The sequence below is a fragment of the Dermacentor albipictus genome, chromosome 1, assembly GCF_038994185.2.
Source record: "Dermacentor albipictus isolate Rhodes 1998 colony chromosome 1, USDA_Dalb.pri_finalv2, whole genome shotgun sequence".
In the NCBI taxonomy this organism is placed as follows: domain Eukaryota; kingdom Metazoa; phylum Arthropoda; class Arachnida; order Ixodida; family Ixodidae; genus Dermacentor; species Dermacentor albipictus.
In genome coordinates this window covers 245623631-245644617 of record NC_091821.1, presented here as the reverse complement: position 1 = coordinate 245644617, position 20987 = coordinate 245623631, and the positions used below count along the sequence as shown (strand labels likewise).

General features: G+C 44.6%; 3 protein-coding genes across 4 annotated transcripts in view; 1 reads left to right on the top strand and 2 right to left on the bottom strand.

The window, feature by feature from the left end:
- The window catches only part of LOC139054316 (uncharacterized), a 123052-nt gene that overhangs the window by 57350 nt on the left and 44715 nt on the right, over positions 1 to 20987 (top strand). The gene's annotated exons all lie outside the window — the stretch shown is intronic.
- LOC135907935 (homeobox protein slou-like) lies at positions 9083 to 9693 on the bottom strand. The gene has a single exon (XM_065439738.1). It carries the CDS (start codon positions 9680 to 9682, stop codon positions 9122 to 9124), a length of 561 nt encoding a protein of 186 aa, XP_065295810.1. The 5' UTR covers positions 9683 to 9693; the 3' UTR covers positions 9083 to 9121.
- Positions 10039 to 20987, bottom strand: part of Idua (alpha-L-iduronidase) — a 368620-nt gene continuing 357671 nt past the window's right edge. For both annotated transcript variants that reach the window (XM_065439736.1, XM_065439737.1), the window contains 2 exons: positions 17774 to 17895; positions 10039 to 10463 (listed from right to left, as the gene is read on the bottom strand). In XM_065439736.1, coding sequence (XP_065295808.1) covers positions 10044 to 10463; positions 17774 to 17895 — 542 coding nt within the window. In that variant the 3' untranslated portion in view covers positions 10039 to 10043. The remainder of the gene's footprint in view (positions 10464 to 17773; positions 17896 to 20987) is intronic.

The window sequence follows — 20987 nt, the reverse complement described above, 5'->3', positions numbered from 1 at the left end:
TGAGGCGTGCGTGACACTGCTGCGGCGTCGAGTACTTCCATCCAAACCACTGCGTTGCACCAACAAGACTCGCTCCCGCAAGTAATTAAATGCAGTGGTCTCATAATGCAAGGCCCCTCTCCTGAAAGCAGTTCATTCGTCAACATTTTAACATAAAGCAAATGTGCTGCTGATCCATTTAAATATAGACATTCTGTTTCGGTATCTTTGGGTGGGACAATACTTATTTCCAGATATATCTGCGCTTATACATAACGCGCAAACACGTGTGTTTTGTATGCTGTAGACACAGTTTTATTCAGTGTACTGAATACTGAGTACTGAAAAACTTCAGTGTACTGAGTTGCACAGAAACAAGCGGGCACCAGCCTCTGTAACCCTCATATCCTATAATTATATATACAGGGGACACCTAGTGAAGAGCAACTTATAGTTTCTTTCACGGCACGAAAACGAAGTCAAAATGACCCTTTGGAATGCTGCTCTTGTGGCTTCAGATTGTGGCTACAGCAGTGCATGGGCGCCTCGTGCGTCAACCTTATTCAGTTCAATATATACACAAGCATGTGTGTCACAGTCCAGCGCCGAGTAAGGCGGTCTGTGAATTCTCGGTGTGTGCTTGTGGCTATGGCTGTGGGTAAACTAAACCCGCTTGAGGAGAAACTTTATTATGAGGAGGAGAAACTTTATTAAAACCCGCTTGAGCTTTCTACAGCCTGCAATTGCGTGTGGCAGGCAAAAGATTCGTGCGAACGAGTAATTTGGAACCTGCAGGCCTGTATTGAGCGATGTTTCTCACGCTAGAAATTATTTTGGTAAATTTAGGTTGTGACAGTCAATAGGGATACTGCACATACTATTGCGCGGCCATGCATCCAATGTCAAACAGCTCTTATACAAGCGGAAAGCTTTGTGAAACCGGTTCCTGGTTCGCGCAGGTATACAGCCCCAACTACCTATGTGCTTATGCACGACTTATCGCCTTCGCACATAGTTGCTTCGTAAGATTCCTCGACAGGCTCGTATCTTTTTCATGGAAGCTGTCTAATGTGAAGTGAATCTGGGTGGCTTCAGTGAGAGGGAACAAACAAGCTATGCGAACAAAAAAATAAAAAAGATAAACCATGGGAAAATTAGCATTATACTTCTGTGATTACCACATCTTTCTGTTTAACTTCTGTAGCTTTTACCTTATCACTCTTTCCCATCGCCCTCTTCATACAGGCGGTCGCGCGTAGAGAGTTTAATACCATTAATTGGGACTAAGCAAGCAAGTTTCCGCTCTGTTGGCTATGGAGATCACCGTCTGCAAAGAGATTACGGGGAAGCCGCGGAGGGAAAGGCCTGGTGGCAGCGAAGTGACTCCACCAGGCGGCCGCTCAAGCGAACGGGAACCGTTGACCGCAAAGTTGACTGACCTGTCTACTCTGCGTTATGTAGAGATAGTGCACTGATATCAATAATCTGAAATGTGATTTGTGCAGAAACGCAGGCAAGGATGAGAATAAATTTGATGCTAATTTGATACTGATTTTATGCTGTTTTTCGCGAGGCTATATTTTTACCTTTATGTTTGTAATTCAACCCCCTACGATAATGCCCAACTCGGACGCTGTAGGTATATGTAACAAACAAACAAACAAACAAACAAACAAACAAACAAAAAATAGATAGATAGATAGATAGATAGATAGATAGATAGATAGATAGATAGATAGATAGATAGATAGATAGATAGATAGATAGATAGATAGATAGATAGATAGATAGATAGATAGATAGATAGATAGATAGATAGATAGATAGATAGATAGATAGATAGATAGATAGATAGATAGATAGATAGATAGATAGATAGATAGATAGATAAAAAGAACAAGCATGTCACAAGCACGAATGTCAGGATCCCTCTACCCCGGGCAAAGGCGTAACGCACAGAAAGAGGAAAAAGGGAGTGAGTGAACACGAGGTGCACATAATTAAGATGATAGACAACATTAAAAGAGACGATCATTCCACTCAACACACTTCAAGGAATTGAAATCGTTCCAAGGCCCTATCCAGCTCATTATATGCAGCTGCAGATATAGCTTTGCCAGATTCTTTCTTTCTTTCTTTCTTTCTTTCTTTCTTTCTTTCTTTCTTTCTTTCTTTCTTTCTTTCTTTCTTTCTTTCTTTCTTAATGCTTTCCTAACTTGAAGTAAAGGCGAACAATAGGCGTGGCCTGCTGCATGAGGGAGGATGAAAACAAGAGAGACCCATAGTTGAGGGCACCTTTGGCAACGTTAAGCATTTGAATTGCCCGCCGCGGTAGCTCAGTCGCTGTGGGGTCGCGCTGCTGAGCACGAGATCGCTGGTTCGATTCCGGCCGCGGCGGCCTCACTCCGATGGCGGCGGAACGCAAAAAATGCTCGTGTACCGTGCACGGGGAGCACGTTGAAGAACCCCTGGTGGTCAAAATTAATTCAGCATGTCGTATAATCGCACCACTACAGAATATCGCACAATAAGATCGTGGTTTTGGCACGTGCAGTAGATTTTAAAAATTATTCGGATCCCACGCACTGTGGGAATCGATGTAAGCGAACCTTTCTGTGCTGTTTATCGACGATAATTAGAGGCTGATGCTGACGGCGAATGTTTAATTTGTTCAGTGCTTAGTCCAATACGAGAGTTGATGTTAAACGGTACCTTGCGTGCACCACTGTGGTTCCTCTGCGTATAGTGCACAGAACACACAGCGAGAAGTGTTTGCTTGAGGCGTCGTTGTGCGCCATTGTTCATAAACTCCGAGAAGGTCAGCATTGTCGCATGCCTCACACGGAACATCGCATCGTGGCAAATGTGTTAAACTTTAACTGAACTATGGGGCTGCGCATGCCAAAACCACAAGCTGATTATCAGGCTGCGTGACGTTACGGATACGGCACGGCGTTACGGTCACACGATCTTTGTTTCATGCATGCAACTTTACTGCTTAGCGCACTGAAAGAAATCTTTCCTGATTACAAAGGAAATTCCTTAATCGCACATTGGCTCACAGCTTGAGCGGGATGTAACTCAACCAGTGACGCTAATTTTCGTTGACATTTCAGCTAAAACGAGCGTCTACTGCTGGCGTCCCTCCTGAAGGAGGAAACATTCAGCATGGATGCGGCATTTGGCTATGCATTATATATATATATATATATATATATATATATATATATATATATATATATATATATATATATATATATATATATGTATATATATATATATATATATATATATATATATATATATATACATATATATATGTGTATATATATATATATATATATATATATATATATATATATATATATATATATATATATATATATATACATATATATATGTATATATATATATATATTTCTTCGGCCTTTAATGATGTCCCACCACATGCATCCCTTTGTTCGTGTCACTTTTTTGATATTGTCCTTGTGCGCTTTTTTCTCGGCGCCTAAACTATGGCATCTAAGCACCAACTTCACCATCCAACAGCAAGTTTTGCACTGCATCTGTTCTATCAGCCATGCTTCGTTTGCGCAATGTCGTTGTTTCGGCATTGCCTAAAGCATTTCCGACTAGTATACGTATAAAGGGGAAACTAACGAAAGCATCGTGCGTGCTTGAAATGGGAGATGAGGCTTCTGGGATACACCAAACGAACCGAAACCGCCGGGTTTCAGCTGAATCTAAACAGTACGCGGGGGAACGTGAAATTGAATTGAACTCTGATGCCGGGCACCGTACATTGTTGCATCTCCATGCTTGCTGCTCAAATTTAAGGAGTCGTGCTGCGTGATACGCGTGCGATTAGATCCAATCGTATACCGAGCGCCAGTAATACATTCCATGACTGCGTTTAAGAGTTGTTTTGCGTCTGTTCGCTCAATGCCGAGTGGGTTCACGCGAACGAGATATGCTTTCACCGCCGTCGCTATCGATTTTGTTTGGTGATGTTGAGCACGTCGACGATGCACTCGCGCGGGTAAAAGAAATTTCCGTCCCGCATAGCCAGAGCCATTCAACCAGTCCAGGTTTGTGCTAATGTGATGGTATAGAGTATCATATTGTGTTTAAATTATGGTTTATAACTACGCAATGCGCCTGTAGTTATTGTATTTATAAGCGGAAGAACATGCTGAGTGGTATTTATTGAGTAAACTTACGCGCAGATACACGCACACACACGTACGAACATGTGTACTGAACATACACATGCGCGCCTATGCGCAGACGCGCTCACACGCGTGCAAATCATATCAAGTTGCTCGCAAATATTCGATATGCAGTACAATAAACAACGTACTCTTCATGTCTGGCAGTTCAATTTCGAGAAATGTCAGCGTTCAAATGCGCTGCCACTTTGCGCGCACTGTGTTTGTCTTCTAACAAGGCGAACTGTACACCACAAAAAAAAAGCAAAAAGAAAGGATATACATCGCTATAGTGTAAAAGCCAGCGGGGAAAAACCCATTACGCCTGTTTAGTGTAAACAGAATATGAACGCGAAAATAAAGACCAAGAAATATTTTTGAAAAAAAAATTAATTCAGAAGGGCAGCATTTTCGAATGTGAATCGTTAAATATTTGTGCTCTGCAGCCAACTCAGGTTATATCAACTGCCTGATGTCACAGTTTTCCGACAACGTTATAGTATTCTTTGTCATCCTAGAAGGTACCCGGCTATTTTCCACGCATGGCGAGAGCTTCGAGTTTGATTAAGTTGATTGGTAAACGTTAAGAGTAATGCGCTCTTTACTCGTCTAAGAGGAGCACTGTTTTGAGTGCTTCGATCGCCCAGTTTGTGTATATATACATGTGTGTGTGTGTGTGTGTGTGTGTGTGTGTGTGTGTGTGTGTGTGTGTGTGTGTGTGTGTGTGTGTGTGTGTGTGTGTGTGTGTGTGTGTGTGTGTGTGTGTGTGTGTGTGTCGACAGTTACCCAACTGTTCGAAACAATACATAGCATTGCAAAAGCAATTCACTCTAGGCAGCCAATCGATATGATTGCAATAGACCTGTCAAAGACTTTCGACGGGGTGTGTCATGTGAAACTGATTGACAATATGTGTGACCTTGGTGTTTATTCTCAGATAATTAAATAGGTTCAAGCCTGCTTGCATAACCGTCACTAATTTGTTGAAATATGTGGAAGTCATTCATCTACATTGCCCGTGTTGTCTGGTGTACCGCAAGGTTCACTTCTCGGGCCTGTATTATTTTTATTGTATATTAATGACATTGCAGTTGGTGTCCATCCAATGGTTGATGTGAGATTGCTCGCGGATGACTGCGTTTTGTTCTGTTGTGCGAAAAGTTTCAGTGACCAAAGAATTTTGAGTGAGTCTTTGAAGGTTATCAAAGACTGGTGTGCTAAATGGGACATAAAAATTAATTAAAAAAAAATACCTGTATGAGAGTTACAAATAAGAAAACCCCCCTGAATGTTCCTATACCATTAACCTGAAAGAAATTAAGCGTTCCAAGCATGTAAACTATCTAGGAATCACTATTACCGTTAACTTGAGATGGAGCAAACATATTGAGTACACTTACGGATCTGCGCAACGTAAGCTTGGTTTCCGTAAAAGGAGGCTACGGAATGCCACTCCCTATGTCAAACTTGTGGCATATGAAACTATAGTAAGGCCAGCACTGGAATAGGCAGGTATCATTTAGGACCTCACAGTCAAACGGAAATTAGTGAATTAGAAAGATTCCAAAGGCTAGCGGCCAGGTTCATTTTTTTTTTCGTGCTACGACAGAAAACAATCCTTGACTGCGCTCCTTGACAGGGACAGTCTAAAGCCCCTGTCTTAACGAAGAAAAATAGCGCGGCTGAAATTCCTGTATGAGCTTTATAATAAAAAAAAAAACTTGAAAATAGATCCAGACCTATATCTACGACGTCCGGTACAGGTATCAGCTCGTACAAATTACCATCATGCCATTCAGCCTTGCACGCCAAGGGTTGACACATTCAAATTTTCAAGTCTCATTCAAACCATTGTTGACTGGAACAGACACGATGCCAATGTATTCACAGGATGCCTCTCAGCCGAAATGGTTCAGGAGAGGCTGGAAATGCTTTTTGTGTAAATGTGCTTGCAATGTTCGCCCACGTGTTCCACAGAATTGGAAACAATATATATATATATATATATATATATATATATATATATATATATATATATATATATATATATATATATATATATATATATATATATATATATATATATATATGTGTGTGTGTGTGTGTGTGTGTGTGTGTGTGTGTGTGTGTGTGTGTGTGAAAATAAATCTACCGGAAGGTCGCTTAGCATGTTCGCTACAAGCTATTGCTCGTGTTTTCATTTTGCTTCCAAATGTTGTCAACCCGGACGTGATCAAGCACTGTCCTGGTGTTTCCGTCAAAATGTGACAATTTCTGTGCACACAAAATGTCACGTAGTGCGCGACATCTTGTTTTTGTAGATTTAATTAATGAACACAGACTTTCACTTATTTTTATGACAAGAAAAACGTGGTAACTATCGGTAATAAAAACATGAAGAGAAGGTAAACAGTCGAGGTGCGGTACAGTAAGAAACTAAAGCAGATTCAATTTGAAATCAAATGCATTGGCAAGAACTAATTGATTTAGTCTCAATTTCACTTTCAGAGGAGCGAACTTTCGGAGCACTTGATCATTTCTGCCTGGGTGTCATCGCTTTTGAATATTCACACTACATCTTGTCTCAATTTCAAAAAAAAAAAAATGATGAAATCACACGCCCGGGAAGCCATTTCTTTTTGGAAATGCTCACGCAGAGCTAGAGGGATATATATATATATATATATATATATATATATATATATATATATATATATATATATATATATATATATATATATATATATATATATATATATATATATATATATATATATATATATATATATATATCAACGAGATGCGAAAGGCAGAGAGGTTAACCGGAAGATAGATATCCAGTTTTCTACCCTACACTGGGTAAGAGGAGGCAGATATAAATGGTATGTTGCTGAGTATGCTCATGTGTTTTTGCTCAGTTAGGTGCAAACATATATATATATATATATATATATATATATATATATATATATATATATATATATATATATATATATATATATATATATATATATATATATATATTCATCTGTGTGTGTGTGTGGCTACGAAAGCTTAGCTCACATAAATTGACAAGCTCATCTGAATAAATATCGAATGATTTCAGGGTTGCAGTGGTCGCGTAACTTCGGTGAACTTGACGTGAAATTGTGGCACAACACATCTTAGCATAATGAGAATAGTTTTACGGAATAATATATCGTAACCTCGAGAGTTACTACACCTCCTGAAATGGCTACACCATATCAGCTACTTTCTTCGATCTACAATGGGTACAGGGAAACAGGTGACGCGTGTTGTCTTCATTCGCACCATTACTCGTCGATGTGTGAAAGCCTAGGTACGTCGTATTTAATGTACTTGGTAAAAAGAATGCAATGGCTAAAGAGAATTGTCTCAAGCTGCTTTACAACTCAACGTCACTCACAGGAAATATTTCCTGCTTGAGGTGTATTCCATAACAGTGCGCAATAACCTAGAATTCCGAACATATAGCTTGTGCTCTGGTTAGTCTTTAAGCCTGCGCTACTGCATGATGTAGATATAGTGGACATACTTAAATTACAAAGTTGAACTATTCTGGAGATTCTATTACGAAGGGGGGGGGGGACATACACGAAAGGCGAACTGATGTCACACATTCCAAAATGACTATAGTTCCACGCAATCTTCCTATCTGAAAATTTTCTATGTAGGTTCCTTGCCAAATAATTCGTAAAAATGCCGTAGTCATGCTCGGTGACTGATGTTGACTATAAAAATATAAACTGTAAATATCGTCTGAGTGGTCTCTTACTACGAATGGAAAGCTACGTCAAGCACGAAATTGCGATATTGTCGCCAACAGCGTCCGTGGCATTTGACGCGCTCTTTCTCTGGTTAACAACTGAGCACTAGATAATCTGCAGACAGACGTGTGAGCTCTCGCACTTGTGTTTTACAATGACAAAAGTGAGCACACGAGGAAGCATTCTCTCTTGGCAAGAAAACGTAGGTCTTGATCAATGTTAAAAAGAGCCTAAAGTTCGTTAGCGAATCTAGTCATAGTATATCCGGCGTGCATCAAAAGACTCACGTCACCTCTTCAGCTAACTTCCTTTTTTTTCGTTTTTATTTGTAATTCGTGAGCAATTTACTCACTCAAATTGATATTGTCAAAGTAACTCGCCAAGAAATAGTCGACTGCTCAACACCGATGTTCCCCTTCTGAATATTAAGATGCTTTGCCTCACGCACTATCTCCTTGTGGCGAAAGTAGCTTGCCGCACGGATGACTTCCCCTTTCTAACGTGCGTTAACAGGAGTCAGATATTGTCTCATCATCACGTTTGGATATGATTCGAAGCTCCACTGAGGAAACCCGTTACTTCACAGACTGACAGAACTTAAAGCACAAGAAACGGGCATACAACATTGATAATGTGTGCTCGACCGAGAGCGTCTGCAGACGCGGCGAGTCATTTACCTCCATCAATGCTGGGACTCGAGGCACAACACCATAACACAATGCGCTCGCCAAGCACACTGCGAGCATAGTTTGCGCGCCTATGCTAAATAACAGTCCCAACCCAACAGTCGAGTGTGAACACATGCTGCAGGCGCTTTCAGTTCAACAACATGCCAGAGGGCGGATTAATCTGCCTTTGGCGGATCTAAAGCAGATGTTCGGAGGAGAGTTTCTTATGCTCCTGATAACATAAGAGTCCCCGATTTCCTTTCACCCGAAGTACAATCGAACTAGGCGTCACAACTGCGTCGGACTCGCGTCGCGCGGGCCCGAGTGGCCTCGTGAGGGCACGGGCCGAGAGCCCGCGCACGTGGAGGGTGCCGTCGACGAGTCTGGCCCTGGCCGGGACCAGCCTCGTCGGGGCGGAGAAAAGGCTGACCTGGGAGCACGGGTTTATTGCGACTGTACAAGGTGGGACGGGGCGGCGCTACGACGGGAAGAAAGGCGGCTGCGGGAAGACGGAGTAGGGCGCCAGGTAGGGCCCGTACAGGGATCCCGCCGAGAAGGGCGACGGCGGCGATGCCGGCAGCGCGGGGCTGTTGGCGTCCAGGCCCGGGTTCTGCTTCTTCCACTTGGTGCGTCGATTCTGGAACCAGATCTTGACCTGCGTCTCGGTGAGCCGCAGCGACAGCGCCAGGTTGAGCCGCTCGCAGACGCTCAGGTAGCGGGTCGTCTTGAACTTGTTCTCGAGAGCCACCAGCTGTTCGTACGTGAAGGCGGTGCGCGCACGCCGTGGCTTGCCCGCCTTGGGCTCGGGCTTCTTCTTGGAGCACGACGAGGACGAGGACGACGACGAGGACTTGCCACCCTTGGCCGGCGACGCGCCGCGTTCGTCGGGTGGCCACTCGGTGGAGGAGTCGAGCAGCGGCCGCCACCGGAACCGCGTGCCGGTGAACTTGGCTGGGTCCAGGATGTCGTCGACCGAGAAGGCGGTCGGCTGCTTGGGCGACGAGCCAGGCTCGGCCGGCGACGCCTGCGGCTGCTGCATGGGCTCGCGTTGCTCTGGACGCCCCGCGGCATCGGACGCCGCCGCACGTGACGCCGCCCCTCCGCCAGGGACCGCCTCGCCGGGGGGAGGCGGGGGGCGCGCGGGGAGCGAGCGCAGCGCCGCCGCGCGCGGGCCTCCCGCGAGGAGAAGCCAATTTTCCGCTCCTTTCACCCGGGCAGAAAATTAAGGCGCTGCGCTCGCTCTCGCATTCTCATGCAAATGGCAGTCGCTCAATGGGGCGCTGTCAGTGGCGGCGGCGGGGAGGGGGTGAGGTCTTGTTTGCGCGGGGCTGCTTCAATTTGTTCGGTCAACAGTGTTCTCATCGAGATTGGCCCCCGGCCGCCGCCGGTAATTGCGCCCATTAGAGCGGCCGCGGCCAGGGCACGGGCCGCGACAGCGCGCTGCGGCCGCCGGCCAGGCTGAAGGCGCCGACCCGCACGAAGCCCGCGCCCCGGCACGCGGCCGCCGCCGGAGTCAGCTCGCAGTCGACCAGCTGCAGAGGAAGGAGCGGCCGCCGCTCGGTCAGGGGCACGTACGGGCCCGCGGTCTGGGCCGAGAAGAGCAGCCGGTAGCCGCTCGTGCATCCGTCCCGTGGCTGGCGCCAGTACAGCAGCGTCCGGTTGCTCGACACACGATGCACACGCACGTCCCGCGGTGTCGCCGGCCGTGGTCCGTGCGCGCTGCACGCCAGCAACAGGGCCGCGGAGGGCAGCGGGAGCAAGAGCTCCACCGAGAGCTCAGCGCCGGCGCCGCTGGTGCCGAACGCCACGAGCCGGGGCTCCTAAGAAGGGCGACGGAGTAACATTACACCGTGCAGACGTATTGCTGCGCTGGCTGAATGTTTTAAAGCGAGCCGGACGGCACTAGGCTGTCAAGGTTATTGAATACACTGCAGAAACAAAATATAGAGCCCGACAAAATTACTTTTGCGGACCTTCGAAAATACTTTAGCGCGTAGAAGAAGAAAACAAAAAGGGAAACAAGAATAGTATAGTTAGTGTATAATTTTGCTGCACTTTTACTGCGGAGTTATCTGCGATTTCTGCGGTGCATTTTATGTGCGCTGGTCTCTGGTGGCGTTCTTGTTTGGATAAACAGTGTCTAGAAAGCTGAATGATTGTGCTTCATAATTGTATAACTTCAAATTGTATTGTTTTACTTGTATTAATTGTATTGTAATTGTATTAATTGTATAACAAAATTTGTATAACGATGTCTGAATATGGAATGAGTTTTATCTTTTTGTATGCATGGATTTTCAGTGAGTTCTGATTATAACTCATATATATTATATAATTTGCTGACTGCTACGTGAAGTTGCCAGTGCGGGGGCCTGCGGTCTTGTCAAGCTGCATTGCGACAGCCTTTTCTGTACGCCTCCGGCATCGTGTATTTCGGATGCAAATAAAGTTATTATTATTATTATTCTTCTTATTATTAAGAAAATATAAAGTACCCAGGCGCTGGCAACAGGCCGTTCGCTTTGCACATTACGGCACGATCGTGCAGTGAATTTACTACACTCGAAATTAAACCAAGGGCAAAGAAATAATATAAACAATTGCGTTAAAACACGTTGAAGCGTTTTCTGAGGTCAAGATCAACCCCCATTTGAATGCGTAGCATCAGGAATTCATCAGTGTTTCGGGCATCGTTTCATAGAAGTCTAAAACCTATTTGTTTAGGGGGGAAACCTTTCGTGCCTGTGGTCCACGGAGCGCATTAGCATAAGGCGTCTCTTTTTGAAGTTTTCCCGTGCTACAAAACAACTAGTGCTGGTGCTGCTTTACTTTTATATTATCGCTCTACAAGATGTTTTATCGACCACTGTGTCTCCAGAGAAAAAAATTCACGCAGAAACTTCACTGAAGTTGTCTAAGTATGCGTGAGCATGGTTCCACTCGTTCATCTCCACGCAGCTCGGTGTCAATATCAAGCTTATCAAACTTTATCCGACCAGTGTAAGCACTTATCAACCCTTATCGGTCGTTATCAGCCTTAATGGACTACATCCGACCCTTAGCAACCCTTATCGGTTGTTATAAACCTTAACGAAATTGATCCGATATTTATCAAGCCTGATTCGTCCCTATCAACCTTATCGGACATGATCGCCTCTTATCAACCCTTATCACTCCTTATCAATATTATCGGACTTTATCCGACCATTATCGGTTCTTATCAACCTTATCAGAATTGCTCCGACCATTATAAGCCCTTATCGCTCTTTCGCGCCTTGTCAATCTGCGTCGAACCATTATCCGCCCTGATCATACCCATATAACAACTCATCATTCCTTATCATCCTTATCAACTCATTGACTGCTTATCTGTCTGCGTTGCGCGAAGCGCGTGAGCCCTAAGAGATTGGTTTCATTTCGGTCGGGGAAGGAACACCCCAACGTAAGACGCATCACGCGACTACTGAAACGCATCGAGGATATGGCTTGTATGGCATTAAATTTCCGCAAAATTTGAATTTTCCTAATGTCTACAATGCTCCAAGTCAGGTCTACATGTGGTCCTAGAGATGGCTTTTATTCCAGCATCACCGGATCTTTAAAAAAAGTCTTCATGGTATTCTCCTTTGACGTTTGTTTTGTACCGCCGGTACAACACATTCATATGGTTCCGATATTTACCTTCTGCAAACAAGAGTGTTTAGTCCTGTGCAAGCGTCCAATAAAGGCATCCTTCTTTGTGTGTTTTCCGTGACCTTAATTTTCTGTAGCGCTTTGTTTTACTTGTCTTGCTGAAAATTCTGCTCCCATGTAATAAAGAAAAAAAAGTGGGTGTTTATTCTAATGGGTAAGACCTGTTTTCGCAGCCTGGGGTCGTAGTTTATAAACTCACCACCAGCAACGTCTTTCCTATCGAATTTATTCTCTTTCTTTTTTATACATTAGCTTTTTTTATGAAATGTATTTAAGGAGAGGTTGGTGCCTATGTGTGGCGCCGGCTATTCCTCTTCTCTTACGTAATAGTTACCGTCGGAAAGTTGTCAGCAATCACAAAACTGCACAAATAAATACCTGAACGAACATTTACGAGCTAAGTCCCAGTACTGCAATATAAATAAATGTTCGTGCAACAGAAGAGTTCACATGGCATAAATACTAATAAAACCCAAGTGTTCACACGCAACACATGAGTTCACACAGCATAAATGTTCACAAAACCAAGCTGTTCACACAGAAGATGTTGGGCATTTGAATGCCGCACTCTAAATGCAACAAATACAAATGCTACATGAACACGATGACACAATGAACATGTAATTAAAGGCGCCTGTTAATAATAACAATGCTAGCAATAACTATTGTATGACTTAGTATCTTTGTGATATTTTTGATTCCTCCAAAAATTGTACTAAGGAGCGCGCAGCGATGATTTGAAGTTCTTCTGCTGACCATGGACCTAAAATTTTTCCTAAGGATAGTGGCCGTCGATACGAGCCATGTAGTTTTTTCGAGAGGTTTTTGTGGGCAGCATCATGATTTTTACACTGTAGAAGAAGGGGTTGTATGTCTTCTTCAGCCTCTTCACATGAGCATGTAGTATTTTCCTTATCCTATACAGGAAGTTTTTAGTATAGGCAGTGCCTAATCGAAACCTATGAACTGTTGTTTCAATAGATCGACTAATTTTACACGGAATATTGAATTCTATTCTCAACACTATCACCGCACGCATATATGCACGCACAGTAAAAAGAAATCAGCCATAGCAGTGTCATCGTTGGGTTTACTAGCACGTGCTCTTTAACCACGGATGCATTGTGAGTACAAATGAGGAAAGAGTCAAATGAATTCTCGCCAGAGTAATTCGTAAGAGTCAAAGTGTACGTTCAACTCTCGTCGTTCGAACTTCTCCAGTAACCCCAGATTTCTGTTTGCAATGAGAAACTCGAAGTATCTAATTGCGAAAAATTATGCATATCCCGCGCACATGTTGGAATCCAACTGAAGTGAAGCTTTCGCGAAGCGTATAATGAAATGCTATAAATTTGCCCATTTGGCTCCTGCCTCTTCGGCGCAAAGGAAACTCTCGCACGTATCATGCTCTCGCGCACCCGTGCTACGAAGTGAGGCATATTTTATTTTGACTTGTATTTCTTAATTTCTTCTGATTAATTTTTAATGTACCGGGAAACTTTTGGACCGATCGCCCGTTGTGGGTACGCGCCGTAGTATGGAAATTATTATCATGATCAACACGCAGCGATCATCTCAGAGAGAGAGAGAAACTTTTATTGACTTAAACGTTTTACGTGCAGTGGTCGGAGACCCTTTAGTCCAAGGCCCCGCTGGCCTCGGCCGCCCGCTTGACCTGTCGTATGAAGGACTGTTGTCCCGCCAGGTCTGAGCTGGTTAGCTGTGCCTCCTATTGCTCCATTGTGTGGTGTGTTTTATCAAAAGGATGTATTTCATAATTTCTTCTGATTTATTTTTAATGTACCGGAAAGCTTTTGGGCCAATCGGCCGTTGTCGGTAATGTGCCATAGTATGGGCATCATAAGCATCAACATGCGGCGACCATCGCAATGAGCCAGTTGGTGTAAATTATCTCCTCAAAAGTACCTTTATCTCAGATGATTCGGCACTTGAAGGACATTTACGATCAAAATGAATGTCATCAGGTTTGATATACACGTTCGATTAGCTGTACGACTTCGCCTTTCTATAGTTTTTATTGCGGTGAAAGGTGTTGCTTTGTATGTTTTTTGTATGTAGTGCTCGTTGATCTGTCATTAGTTATGATCATCTGTTGTCCATAATATTTTAAATAGTTCCTGTACATACATCAATCATTGTAATAAACACCGTGCAAAAATGTGGTTTTGGCCTAATGGTTAGAGCGTCGCATTGCCGTGGTGGGGGACTCGGGCTCGGATCCCGTCACCGGACGCACTAATTTCTTTTTTAAGTTAATACGAATATACTCGACTGCAGACAGACAGACAGACAGACAGACAGACAGACAGACAGACAGACAGACAGACAGACAGACAGACAGACAGACGGACGGACGGACGGACCCTGGCGAAACCATGGGATGGTATACGCGAAGCAATCTTCGCTTTAAAAAGTATCCGACGGTAGATGGCGCTCTTTTCCTAAGATTGCGGTGCCCTCGCGATAACGGTCCTGCTTGCATGCTGGAGAAATGCTGCTCTTAAACGCGCTGCGAACACTAATTATACCAACGTGGAGGGCGGTTTCCCTCATTAACATGAAGTGTTGCCTTTCTTCGAGGTTGGCTACTACATTCATGCTAATGTTTGAGTTGGCCTCGCGCGGCAAATCGACCGCGTGCGCTACTGTTAATGTGCATGGCATTCCTCGCATTGCCAGACCAGATTTTTTCCCGGCTATCTAGCAGTCTAGTTATCCCACCAAAACTGTTGGCCGATCCCAAAGTTTGTGCAGTTTAAAAGTGTGGGCCGTTCGCGTTGGTATGTGCCACTGGGTATGTGCTGCTATTCAATGGCCCTCTTTTACGCCAACTTGGGTCACTGTGTATGTGCCAGTGGTTACGCGCGGACTTCGCGGCGGCACCGCGAGGAGGCGCGGCTTGTGGAGAGACAAGCTCTACAGAGCAGCCTGGCTGCAGTACATGCCCCACATTACGCGTTTCGGCTAATCGCATTAGCTAGTCATCGCAGATTAGTTCTGGTCGATTTCTCTTATATAGAACTTATTTTTGGAAGCTTTTCTTTCCGTGGCTAACTGTCGTGTGCTGGACGGGTATCTTGCCGCTCGCATGAATTTGGCTGTGATACATGAACGCCCTGTCAAAGCTATGCAACCGCCGGGCTAGGTATGGAACATGTTTAGTTCCTTTACTACGTGTTTCAGAGCACCATTGATGACGCGCGCAAGCGGGAAGCCAGGTCTGCTTTTGAAGATAAGCTCTTCTAGCTGAGTTCACACGGGTTGCAGTATCTGGAATCTCGGTATCTTGTAACAACTGCTAGAAAAAAATGAATGGCTCTTCCAGGAAAAAAAGAACGGACCTCCTAAGCGTCGTAGCGAGTCGAAAGAGGTATCGCTATGTAGGCCTCAATAATACAAGAAGCGAGAATTAGTCACAGAGTACGTAAAATTAACGGTCCGGTCGTAATTAGCGTCAGTATACTTGGAAATCAAACAGGGCGCAGTATGCCCCTGTAAAGGGTGCACCGTTGTAGATGTAGGTATGTAGAGGCAAAGCCACCTGACGGCACCCTTTTGGGCCATGGAGCGAGTTCGCTCGCACTAAGCATGGCTTACGCGAGACGATGATGTCTGGAAGACGGCTTCGGTGGTGCACACAAGAAGCGAAAATTAGTCCCGCTGTATGTGAAATTAACGGTACGAGCGTCATTAGCGCCAATAAAGAAAGGGTCAACCAAGTGTGGACACTAAAGAAGACAAGGTCGATGTAATCGCGCGTGAAATACAATGCGAGTAAGATGCGAAATGAGTGAAGAATAAACACGAGAGTCGGCTAACTATGCGCGAGAATCACCTGAGCAAGCAGGAAATCACGGTGGGTAGCAGTACTGCCAGCTTTACAATGACGGGCAAGAATCCCGACCAACTTTAGCCTAACGATTGCACGCCTGGCATCACAAAATTATATATAAAGCGGCGGATATTCGCTAGTGATTGAAGCGTTGATACGCTGTTGTTTTTCCCTTCAGAACATGGCATACAGTCGACAGCAAAAGTTTACGAACGACGCGAGCCTGCACCTGGATAAAAGCATGGAGCATGGACCTGATAAAAGTAGCGACAACTGCAGGCAGCTCGTGGTTTGTACCATGACCAAGGGATTTAAATTGCATGTGCCTAATGCGTCCAGTTACATTATAAGCAGCCGTGTGACATTAGGTGGAAAATCCACTGGTTCGGTGTCTCTTACAAAGCCGTTCGCTAATAGTTTTCCCTTTCTCTTCGCATGAACTAGCCGAGGCGGATCACCACCTGCTGATGTATCTATCTTTACGATTGTGGAAGCTATGTATGGATGTGTACTGATTGGTTGCGAACGGAGAACAATGGCGTGGGCGGAGTGCATGACCTGCTCACGAGCCATATCAGGGGGCGCGCTGAGGTCATCGTCCAATAGCGTAACTCGGCGGTGATATCAAACCTTGTCACTGCTTCTCGAAGATCCACCGGTTTTAGTGCTGAACTGCATCTCAGCGCCACCAAGCGGTGCGACGCCTGTCATCGAGAGCAGCGCTAACGTGTCTCTTCTTTTCGCCGGCGTGTCAATTTTCACGTACCATGCGAGACTCTTCTACTTCCTAGTTCTCCTCCAAAGCGCCTCGCCGAGTGGCATGCACTGATATCATCCCAACGGCACGCGTCTGATATGAGTTAAATTACATTGTGAAGTTTTACGTGCCAAAACCACGATATGACTATGAGGCACGCCGTAGTGAGAGACTTCGGAATAATTTTGACCATCTGGAGTTATTAAACGTGCACCAGATGCACGACACACTGGCGTAATTACATTTCGCCCCCGTCCGAATGCGGCCGCCGCGGCCGGGATTTGATCCCGTGAACTTGTGAATAGCAGCGCAATACCATAGCCGCTATAAGCTGAGGATCCCGTCAGCGAAAAACTTTTACAGGGCCCACGGGAAGTCAGGGGTCCGGACCTCCAGCCCCATTAGCCTATAATTTAATCTGGCCCTCGTGACGCAATATGTGCGACCGGGCTAGTTGGTAATCCATTATAAGAACAGCGCAACAGCGGACCAAGGACGGAAACAACAAATGACCGAACACAAGCGTCGCTGGCACACCGGAAATGTCGCGGAGAGGCCGTGTGGCCCGCGATAACGTGGTTCGTAAATTTTTTGCTCTGGACTGTACACCGAACATTTGCGCCGCACAGGCAACCAGCCTTTGCACGGAGTGCGCAGCGTCGACTACGGTCGTGCGAGAGCGCCGTGCGCCATACGGACGAGAGTTGACAGCGCCATGTCCATTCGCTGCGCGGAGGCAGCGGCATGCATAGTATAGCTGTTATCCTGAGGTCTGGCGCTGTCGGTGTAGATGGCCTTGTTAGTGTGTAGCCGTTAGAAGTACGTACCTCGTTAGCCCTGATGTGGTCCAACTGGAGCGGGCTGGGGAACGGCGGGCAGCCCTGGCGCACCCAGGATGCGTACGGATTGGTCAGCTGGTTGTCGACCTGGTACACAGCCCACGATGAACCTGCGCACAAGAGCCGCTGTCTCGTTGCGGAGTGGGTCTTTGCGAGTGCGACTACATGAGGGTATGCGGCTAAGCCTAAGCGAAAACAGAAATTTGAGCCATTTTCGGGCCTTTCCTGCAATGTCTCTATTGGATTTCTCTAATGTCTGTATCGTCTCCCTTCGGATTTTGTGATGACAGGTTCTTTGAAGGTAGCAATCACGTAAGGTCTGATTTGGTGCGAATAAAAGACAAAGGTACTTGCACACAGAGGTGATCTATTTACACGCAATAATTTAAGAAAAAAATGCAGATCCAACGTACAGTTTGAAATCTATGTTAAACGAAGCTTTATCGAAGCTGTTAAACACATGCTTTACAACTAACAGCGACTGGATGTAATTATTTAACGGAATTAAGAAACTCATAATAAATAAAATAAGAACAGTCAATCAATAAATAAAACAGAAAGGGAAGGCTATGATATTGTCGTTTCCCTGCCGACGCGCATGGGCTACGGGTGCACAGCCCAGAAATCTCTAGTGCTTGCTGCCAGCTTCGACCGGTTGACCATATGCTAATATGGTTGCTAATGTAGCAGTCTGGTTGACCGTACGAGTGATTTTTGTACTTTGCCATTGCAGATGTCTTAAAAGTTATGTGTGTTATTACGAGAAAAGAAAATGCTGGTGTTATCGGCATGTACGAGTATATAAAGTTTTCACTGAAATTCATAGGTATACCTCATCAATATATAGAATAAGCAATAAATGACCCAATATACTCTCGTGCAACTATCTTCATAACTTGTGACCTTTAATTATTTATTTCGACGATTTCTTGTCAGTCACATGAGCAAGATTTTATTCGCTCCGGTGTGCAAACCCTTATCCCATAATAGCTTATTTATTAAAAGTTTGAGGTTAACTAAATCGAGTACCTTTGTATAATCAACAAACAGTCCAACCGTTATAGATTTCTTTTCAAACTATGTAATAATGTACTCTTCTTGCTAAAGTAATGCCATTTCAGAGAATTTATTTTTGTAAAGACAACAACAACAACAACAACAACAACAATAAAAACAAAAACAACAAAAACAACAACAACAACAAGTAGCTGCTCCAAGAGCCAAGGCGACTCCCAAACTCTGCCTATAGTATTATGCCTGGGGCACACTGCCTACTTGTGGGTTAGTTCGGCGTCATATCTTTACACCGAGTGATTTGTTTCTTGTTCAGTGCCTACATCCTGAAACCTGAAGAGATGACCAAATAAAATTAAGTTTTGGAGGAACGTTCGTATCTACGATACTGGGTACGCGTTGACCCACAATGGTAACAAATGTTGTTCCCTCAAACTCCGGACAGCGTGGCCCAACGCATGACGCACGTAGCTTTCAAAACTCGCGCAATTAGCAGCCTGCGTAGACGGGGAAATGCTGTCTTTAGTCACCATGGGTACGCATTGCTTGCCATTGACATTTTATGCACTGCGGTCACATGAAGCGGTGTGTGAAAACTGTGTTGGGAACATTCAGCTGTTAGAAAACACTACAATGCACTCAGGTGTCGCCTGCACTTGAAACATTGGGAACAGCTTTGATGGTTGTCGCTCTCACATTTAATGATAACAGCATTGTCGGATGCAATGTACTGGAGTCATTAAGAAGTTCGCCAACACGCTAGTCAGAGCAGGAGTTACATAGCATTAACGAGCATTGACTTTACCCCGTTGGTAGGGCTACACAGCAGGCCGAAAAATAGGCCTCGAAGGCAAGGCACCAAACCAAAAAAGGTGATTGTGCTGACGACTACTCGGCTGGTGCTTCTTGAATAAGCCCATAAATTCGTATTTCTTGCATTTTACTTGTGTAATGAAGCTGTTCATTCGCTTTAAAATCAATTGTCTCTGAACATCAATTCCTTCAACGTTTCTCCTATCATCTAAGCAACCGAAAATGTAGAGAATTTTTGTTTCAGTATTGAGTGCACAGACTAGAATATTTACTGTGGTATAATTATTGCGGTTGAGTGAAGTGTTATTTTTCCACAAATCATTTACTACCTAATAACCTTAATAGAGAGGGTGTAAGAGTGGGGTTGAAGATTAATATGCAGAAGACAAAGTTAATCAAGATAAAGAGATCAATAGCCGGGCAAGGGAATAAGAGTTCAGGATCGCCTGTGAGCCTCTAGAGTCTGTGAAGGAGTACGTTTACCTAGGTCAATTACTCATAGGGAATCCTGATCATGAGAAGGAAACTTACAGCTCAATAAAAATGGGTTGGAATGCGTACGGCAGACATTGACAGCTCGTGACTGAAAGCTTACCGTTATGATTGAAAAGAAAAATGGACAATCAGTACATTTCACTGGTGCTAACATATGGGGCAGAAACTTGGAGACTGACAAAGAAGCTTGAGAACAAGTTAAGGACCATGCAACGAGCGATGGAATGAAGAATGTTAGGCGTAATGTTTAGAGACAGAAAGAGAGCGGTGTGAATCAGAGAGCAAACCGGGATAGCCGATATTCTAATTGACATTAATAGAAAAAAATGGAGCGCGGCAGGTCATGTAATGCGTAAGTTAAATAACCGGTCGACTATTAGGGTTACAGAATGGGTGCTAAAAGTGGGGAAGCGCACTCGAGGACGGCAGAAGACTAGGTGAGGCGGTGAAATTAGGAACTTCGCGGGCGCTAGTTGGAATCGGTTCGCGCGGGACAGGGGTAATTGAAGGCCTTCGTACTGCAGTGGACATGAAATAGGATGATGATGATGATGATGATGATGATGACGACGACGACGACGATGATGATGATATCATCTACATCTACTGAGCGATCTCTCTGCCTTTCTGCAACTAAATTTCTTTCTTTCTGTCTACATCTATTGAGAAAAATGGTCAACAATGGGGTTAAAATACATGCTAGGTGTAGTGCCTAACCTCTAAAATTTTATTATATGGCATTTATCTAACCGCTTGAAGAACGCTTCGCCTTGCTAAAATTCCAATTTATCCGTCGGAACACGCATTACGAATGGGGTGAAATGCAAGAACGCCCGCACACTTAAATGTAGGTGCACGCTAAAGATACCCAGGTGGTCAA

Bases quoted from the DNA above. Each gene is read 5' to 3' on its own strand.
- LOC135907935 (XM_065439738.1), bottom strand. From the start codon at position 9,682: ATGCAGCAGCCGCAGGCGTCGCCGGCCGAGCCTGGCTCGTCGCCCAAG.